The sequence below is a fragment of the Manis pentadactyla genome, chromosome 13 (genome assembly GCF_030020395.1).
Source record: "Manis pentadactyla isolate mManPen7 chromosome 13, mManPen7.hap1, whole genome shotgun sequence".
Taxonomy (NCBI): domain Eukaryota; kingdom Metazoa; phylum Chordata; class Mammalia; order Pholidota; family Manidae; genus Manis; species Manis pentadactyla.
Genome location: NC_080031.1, coordinates 15,133,910 through 15,142,056, shown reverse-complemented (window position 1 = coordinate 15,142,056; position 8,147 = coordinate 15,133,910). Strand labels below are relative to the sequence as shown.

The window sequence follows — 8,147 nt, the reverse complement described above, 5'->3', positions numbered from 1 at the left end:
AATGATCTACCATATTTGTGTGAGTGGCAGAGGGGAAATGAGCTGGCTTTTGAGTCCTGAAGACTGGTTATATGACTTAGTGGATGTGTGACCTGAGGATAGTTAACTTCTCTGAAGACCATGGGAAATGCTAAACAAAGGGATGGTACTATTTGGTCTATAACACCTTTCAAATTTGTCCTTCCCCACTTTTCACCAGTTTATAGAACTCCAGACTCCCTATGCTCCTTCACACTTAACGTTGCCTTCGTTCAAACTGTCCTCTGTGCCTGACCGTGCTTTCCACAGGGCAGACTCCCTACTCTTCCCCTCCTTTGTGTCTCCTGGCAGTTGTGCTCACTGCATATGACACCAGTCGAGTGTAACTGCTGGTTTATCTCTGCATTAGACTGAATTCCTTGCTGAACACCTAATTTATCAGTTCAACCATTTCAGTGCTGGTGCAAAGTAGATTTTTAATAAATACTTGTTGAAGGAAGTTTGAAGAAAAAACATCCAGAACCAAGACAAAAAAGAATATCAAGACTTTATATTACTACTTCCAGATTCATGTCTTTGCAGGATTCTTATCCTCTGCTTTCAGTTGTATCTAAATTCAAGGCTTTCCACATTTCTCTATCTCACTATTCATATTTCCTGTCAGTATCCTCTTAGTAGGGTAAGAGGAGCCAAAACATCTGAGTTCTAGCTCACAGCTGGGCCACTAATAGTTTCCTGATTAAAGAAAAAAAAGTCACCTTTGGTCCAACCTCATCACTTACCCACTGAGGTAGTACAGTACTCTGGAATATTTTGATTAATTAGGAGATGTTTTAGTGGTAATATTTGAAACACCAGAGCTTGCAAATTATTTTACTTTTAAAAAATACATGTTAGAATTGTGTCTCTAAAATAAAGGCACTGTCATTCACTTACTTTCTGATAAGAAATACCTGCCATCTTGAGAGAAAAGGGAGTAAGTTGTCCAAAGCAGTCAGTTCTGCTGGATTCATACATGAGACCATTTCCTATCCTGAAACTGTGAGTCTCTGATTTCTCTTCACACTGGGACACAAAGGCTGGCTTCATTTGTCTTTATGATGGATACAACACCAACCCAGCCTTTAGTCAATTAAGCGAGTCAAGTAAATGTACAGAACCTTGAGAGCAGACCAAAGCAAGCATTAGGATGGAGATGAATTACAGCTTTGCACTCAAGCTGTTTGTGGCCAAACGGACATGTTCCCCATTGATGACTCGTGGCCTCTGCTCATTCCTCATCTGAGCCGCTCAGGAGGGCCGCCTGGTAAGTGTGATCTGATTTTAGCTTCTGAATCCCAATCATTTCTCCTTCGTGCCTCTTTGACCGACTTAACAGGCTGTAATAGAGAAACAGTAAGAAAAAATAAGCCCCCAAATTTCCCTTTTTCTCTCACCCAAGGATATGAAGGCATCTACTCGTTTTTAAACCATTTTCTTAGATATCTCTATCAAATACTGTTATTACTTGTCTACATATCTGGTTTTTTGAATGGTAGCAATTGGTACATACAGACACTCCTGATTAATAGTGTCATAACAAGGACTAAGCCTGGGTCTCCTGCTTTCCAGTGTGTGGTTTCATTGACCAGAGAGCTGAACTAAAAGAAACTAGCCTTGTTCCCTTCCATCTGGTCTGTGTGGAACTCTTTCTGGGTAAAGTGTATCTGCTTTGGATAGGGAAATAAGGAGCTAGGAAAAAAAGATAGGCAGCTACAACAGAACTAGTAATACAATATGCTACAAGTCTCTCCCTCTTGGTGGCTAGAGCTGGGCCTCTGTCTTTACTCACTGGGTGACCTTGATCAAGATACTCAGTCTTGGAAGCTCTGGTTTCCCCATCTGTAAGACACTACAGTACATCCTTCATAAAGTGATGAGGATTAAATGGGATAACACGCTTTAAGTGCTTATGAGAGTACCTGGGACACAGAGCACTTGCTGCCATGGTGTGTTACCTGATTGTCACAGTATCTCCAGGGAGCAGGCAGGGCAAATCCAGGGATGAAGTGATGGGCTCACAATGCTCCCAGGACAGGGCAGGGCCTGTAATCTAGTACTGAATCCTAATTCAGAATTTTTCCTTTCACACCACAGGCTTAAGATCTGTCTTAACTGCATTTGAAACCTGGGTCTGTCAGTGTTCTGTGACCAGACAGGTCCTTTAACTTCCCAAAGCCGCCTTGCCCTTGTTCATGGGGTGGGGTACCTTGCACAGAACTTGGCATACAGTTGGCAACTCTTTAAGTGGTAGAAGTTAGCACTGCTTAGTTATGAAAGGTGGGCCACTGGGAATAAAAATAATGCAGGGTAATAAGTTTCAGGGGCAGAGGGTTGATTAGGAGGAAAATTGACAAAAATTATTTTCTCTCAGTCATACCAGTAAACAAGAGAGTAGCTGATGGCTGTAATGCAGAGGGCAGTCAGGTAGTGCCAGCAGAAGCACATGGTGATGAACATGATGTTTGCATCATCCTTCTGGTCCCATTCGGGGGCTCCGAAAGGTGGGAACAGCACAAACCCAATCTGGTGGATTACAGAGAATTGGCCTCCGTTAGTTCATCCTGAGATGCAACCTAGCTTCCTTCCTGTGGCTACCAAAGTCATTCATGTATTCACCACCACCTCGTATTTCCCATACCTCTGTTAACTATAGAAGGGCCTTTCTGCATAGGAACATTGCTCCAAGTTAATTCTGGTTTTAGCATAGGTGTATTTAAAACAAAATTTCAAGGGTCCACATTTCAAGTGAACAGTTTAGCAAGTGGAGCCTGCAAATGTATCTACCTCCAGTGAGGAGGGCAGAGAGGGAAAGGGTTCATCTGCTCGTCATGTACACACTGCAGATAATGCTTGTTACTGTACTGCAGGATCCTCATGGGTGGAGCCACTTAAGTCAAGGGGTGAGCATGGAGGGAAAGGGGCCATCTTAAGCCTGTTCAGGGTGTTGGACATGCTTAGTGGGACTCTCTAATCCATACAGATTCAAATTGATTCGAACCAGTACCTGCCAGAACCAGGTGCCCTCAAGAATAACGAGACTGGTTCGGAAAAGCTCCAGCACAATGTTGTCCCGAAGGATCACCTCCAAGAAAACACTGAAGGCTCCTCCAAACAAAATATACAGCAGGAGTGAGTGGATGTGCTGGTCCAGTGGCAGTCGGTTGTGAACGTGGTAGTACAAGAGAAAACCTGCAGCAGAGCAAATGACAACCTCCAGGGGTGGGCTTGTTTTTACTTCAGAGGATTTGTTCCAGACTTTTTCCATTAGAATTCCCTCCTACAGCGGTCTCAAAGCTAGACTTTTCAGCACTTAGGAAGTCAGTTTATATAACATTACAGGGCAGCAAACATGCAAATTAAATTTATTTTGTGTGTGTGAAGCACAAAGGATATATATGGCAAAGGACGTATCTAAACCTATAGAATCCTCATAGGATTCAGTACAGGATGGGTAGATGCCCCATTGCTGGCTTGTGACAAACTGTGTGCACCTGAAATTTAGTTTTGGCCTCACAACCTTTTTTCCTCATTAAACTCTGAAGCAGAAGCGAATGAGGGGATTGATTCCAACATGCTTTTTTTTTCATTACCCCAGTTAATAGCTACATTTGGCCTGGCCATTTGGTGGTGTCCTGAGATTAGTGATGGCATCCAGACTATAACATGCCAGGTGTGGGTGGAGTGCAGTTTCTCTTCCCTAACCAATGGGAGTTACCCTCTTGCATGGTGGCATTCAGCCAGTTGTGGGACAGCTGTGAGTCCCTGTCCATGTGCACAGGCACGCATATGCATGAGCGTGGTGGTGGCAGGGCGAGTCTGTGCACTGTTGCCTCAGGCTCTCACGTGCTGCTTCAGGTTTTCAAGTATGAGATGTGGATTTTCTGGGGAGAGTTACTACACTGTAGTATTTCTGGTCTTTGTACCCTGATCCCTCAAACACAACTTGCCAGTCTTGCTTGTTTTCCATCTGTACCAGCTTACCTTGGGTGAATGCTGCCACGGCCATAACTAGCCTGTCCACCCCCAGGGGTATGTGGGTGACGAGACAGGTGAGCATGTCGATGATGCCCGAGGCTGTGAAGAAGACGTACATGGTGCAGTGCTGCCAGTTCATCAGCTTCACCCAGTGGTTTTCATGTGACAGGTGCAGGTGGGGCCCATCTGGGACAAACTGCTCTCCCAGGATGCCTGTAGGAAACGAGAGTGGAGACTGGCAGGAGGAGTAGCTCCACAACAGGCAGGAGATGTAAAAAAGTAACCCAAGTGAGGACTAAAGATCAGATGTGGGCAGGGATGGCCTCTGGGCGAGTGGACTGGCTTTGCTGCCACAGATGCAGCCGCTTCAGTGTGGAAAGGGGTTTGCTGAGGAGCCTGTGTTCCTCAGACCTCTTGCCTTTGTTCCTTTGGGGTTGGGGGCAGTGAGAGGAAGCAACAGAAATGTAGCCACACAGGTCCTCAGGAAACTTGGTAGCTGAGGTGAAAGTAAGGCCTTATCACTTAAGTGAGAATGTGGCTGATACCTTGGTCTTTGGGCTCCCTCTGCCAAGGGAGCAGTGAAAGAAACCTCAGAAGGAAACAGCTGCGTCAGAAATAAGAGCATCTGAGGAGACACCCTGGTGGTGATCTGTGGGCATTCCTAAGGGAGAGCAGCTCCCAGGTAGGTTTCTGTCAGAGCAGGCTTCAAGCGAGCTCCCAGCTGTGGGTCCTTGTCCCAGCTTGAGGTCTGGGCATCCCCAACACCGAGAGAAGTGAAAGGCTGCACCTTGGGGTTTCTGGACGTAACTATCTTAGGAGAGGCCGGCTCCAGAGCCAGGGCCAGAGGACCAAAGCTGTGCCCCAGTGCAGCTCTCCCTCTTACCCCCCTCTGCTCTCTCACCTGTTCTGGAAGGTGCCTTTATACTTGATGCACTTAGACCTTAAAATAAATTCTCCATGGTAACATTCTGGACCCTCTTCCCTAAACTTTTTTTTACGAACCCAATCCCTTTCTGAATTTATGTGTAAAGGATGAAGGAGTTGGTGGAGACAACCCAGGAAAAGGAAGTCCCCGTGACACTGGGATGGAAGCCCTGTAAGACCAGGGGCTGTGATCAGCTCCCCATTGTATCCCCAATACGTAGAACAGTGAGTTCCTGGCACATGGCAGAAACTCAAAAGAGAGAATGGTTGAATGAGTATTATTTTCATCTAGCAAAGAGGCCAAATAACAGTTTTTCTAGCTTCATTTAGGCCAAGTTGATGCCATCCTTAGCATTTAAGCACATGGTCCCTTTCCCTTCTCAGCTCCAGAGACATAAGAAAGCCTTTCTGATGCCCGAATGACTGATGAATGGGAAAATTCAGCTGCACCGGGCAAACAGCTACGTAGGCTTGTGTACTCCCAACAGAAGCTACTGTCACTGCGTTAGTGCCTCCAGAGGAACTGTGGACAAAGATGGGAAGTGCCAAAATGCCATTGCGGAGTAAGGGGCCTTGTTAACTCACGTGATGCGCTGGTCCCAAGGAAGAGCTTGCTCCTCCTGCCCTGCTCGTTCTGTGAGGGCCGCCGGTGGCGCGCCAGGGATGACAACAAGAGGGGATGGATTTTGTTGTAAGCCCCCTGCCCCCGCCCCCGTAACTGCTTGAGATTTGGGAATGGGTGATATGCCAATGAGTTTGGGTGTTCACCACTGAGGTTCTAGTGGACAGACCACTGGGTTGGGGGGCGGGGAGATGATTTTTCTAAAACAACTTCATTTAGTACTTTCTCATAACATGTACATGAGCTCGTTCTAATTTTTTTTCTGTTTTTATGTGTGCTTTATTGTTTTCATAAACATCTATAGGGCAAAGGATGTAGTTTATTTGGTAGTGTTTTGTGATGCACTATGATGTAAGGAGCTATTAACTTAAAATTACAAAGCACTGTACAATAGATGTTATGATAAAATACTTAGTGGCCAACTGAAAATCTTTGTTCCATTATCTCTGCCAGTGGAAATGTCCATTTCATGGGGTCCAAAAATGGGTTAAAAGTTCTGGGTTGGATGGGAGATCCCCTGGGCCAGATGACCCGCTTCTTACCAATGACTGAAAACAAAGTTCTGATTGCAGCTTCAATGATCTCAAGACGCTGAGAATAATGGGCCAGTTTGCTGCTTTTTCCCTTTTGGTGAAAGTACTTCAGTGGATACTTCACTGACCACCATAGTCCAATTATCAAGAAGAAGCTCCCTGGGAGAGCATGGCCCTTGAAGTTTGCCATCAGCGTTCCAGGACACCTAAAAAATAAGGGGATAGCTGTTAGGTGGCTGAATGAAGAAACAGTATGTGACTGAGGTTTCCAAATCATAAGCCATATTAAGAAGAACCCATTCAGTCTCGTAAAATAAGCCTTTATGTTATTGTCATTGAAGTATTGTTTGTGGAATGAGTTACATGTCCATGAGAATATCACTGGCCCTAACGATTTAAGAGACGTGGGTAATATAAAAGGACAAAGGAGGGTAGGCAATATTTACTGAACTTGGGAGAAAAGCCTTCCTAAATGTAAAGGTGGGAAGTAGAGAAGAAAAATGCCCACCTACATATGCGTTTTATATATCAAAAACATCATAAGGCAAACAACAAATCAGGAAGATGTTTGTAGTAGTTATGATGGTTATAACATTACGTACTCTTTACAAATTAGTAAGAAAAAGACCATAGCAGAATGGCCAAAAGACATGAGCACAGAATTCACAAAATGATACAAAATGATAATGTCTCGTAATGAAAGATGTGCAAGTGAAAGCCCAATGTCATTCTTCACCTCCTTTGAAAAATAATTTGAAAAACTACAGATCTGATGCAGCACTTTAATGTAAATGAATATGGCCAATATAATTCAAGTTTGGTAAAAGTTAAAATAATTATGTAAACACACCATCTTATTCCAAAAGAGATTTCAGGCATGATTTGCCATTACCCTACTTACAGTAGAATAGACTATAGGATCAAACCGAGGAGTGTTCAGTAGAATCGATTCAAAAAGAAAATGATTATTTTCCCTTGTGGCCTGGGTGACGACCTAAAGAATATGTAGGGTGGGAGAAAAATAGTTGATGATGTTCTAGAAGATAGCACCTAGGAACATAAAGTGCTCGTCTGCACAGCCTAGTCCAACCTCAGCCGTCAGGGAGCCCATCCCGCCGTCACTGGCTACACTGTCAGGACTTCCACGTCTGACAGGTTTACAGCTGAGGCTTCCACCTTCAGCAAGAACTTTAACAAGCTTTTAGAAAATGTTAATAGTTAAAAAAAATTCAAATAGTATTTAAAAGGCTTATAGTGAAAAGCAGCAGCCCTATGCTCCCTCCCTCGCCTCCTAGTGAAACCACTTTAAACTCTTCCCATTGTTTCTTCTGGATTTTATCTCCACAATGCTCATTAATTTGTGCATGCTGCCACTTGTGAGTTTGTCTTGTCAGGCATTATCTGCCCACTTCCTTGAGCTCTCAACCTCTCCCTTCTCTTCAGCCCTTTGTGTTCACAGAGTCACATTATACTCATTTGTTTAAATCATTAGTTTCATTATGGCTCTGTATATCCAAAGTCCTTACCAGGGCCAACAAACCCTACCTGATCCTGGGTGATCTTTTAGATCTCCTACCTCTCCACCCCTGCAACACATGGTCCTTCTGTTAAACGAGTACAGTCCACTCACTCCTGCTTCAGGACCTTGCACTGTCTCTTCTCTGTAGGACATTTTTCCCACAGAGATCTAAGAGTTCTCTCCTGCACTTGACTCAGGTTTCTGTTCAAACTTTATTTCCTGACTACTTTATGTAAAATAGCAGGCACTTCCCATTTTCCAGTCCAGGTATACTTGTAAAATCTCTTAAAAGCATGAATCACTGCCTGATATATATTGATTATTTCTTTTAAGTACCTATATCCATCCACTAGAATGTAAGCTCCTTGAAAGCAGAGATTTATTCTGCTATTGCAGTTAGCCCAGTGCTTACAACAGGGCCTGACATATAGTAAGCACTCAAATATTTGTGGAATGAATGAATGCTGATTGAAATTGTGTATTATGGGTTACATTTTCAACATTTCTCTTTTATTCTGGAGTTAATAGTTGCCTTATTTTTCATTTGTTTAGT

At 43.9% G+C, this 8,147-nt stretch overlaps 1 protein-coding gene across 2 annotated transcripts in view; it reads right to left on the bottom strand.

Annotated features, from left to right (window-relative positions):
• Positions 1–435: 435 nt before the first annotated feature.
• Positions 436–8,147, bottom strand: part of TMEM45B (transmembrane protein 45B) — a 29,185-nt gene continuing 21,473 nt past the window's right edge. For both annotated transcript variants that reach the window (XM_036930119.2, XM_057491080.1), the window contains exons 2-6: positions 6,085–6,281; positions 4,003–4,209; positions 3,026–3,210; positions 2,399–2,544; positions 436–1,358 (exon numbers count right to left, since the gene is read on the bottom strand). In XM_036930119.2, the coding sequence (XP_036786014.1) occupies positions 1,250–1,358; positions 2,399–2,544; positions 3,026–3,210; positions 4,003–4,209; positions 6,085–6,265 (828 nt within the window). In that variant the 5' untranslated portion in view covers positions 6,266–6,281 and the 3' untranslated portion in view covers positions 436–1,249. The remainder of the gene's footprint in view (positions 1,359–2,398; positions 2,545–3,025; positions 3,211–4,002; positions 4,210–6,084; positions 6,282–8,147) is intronic.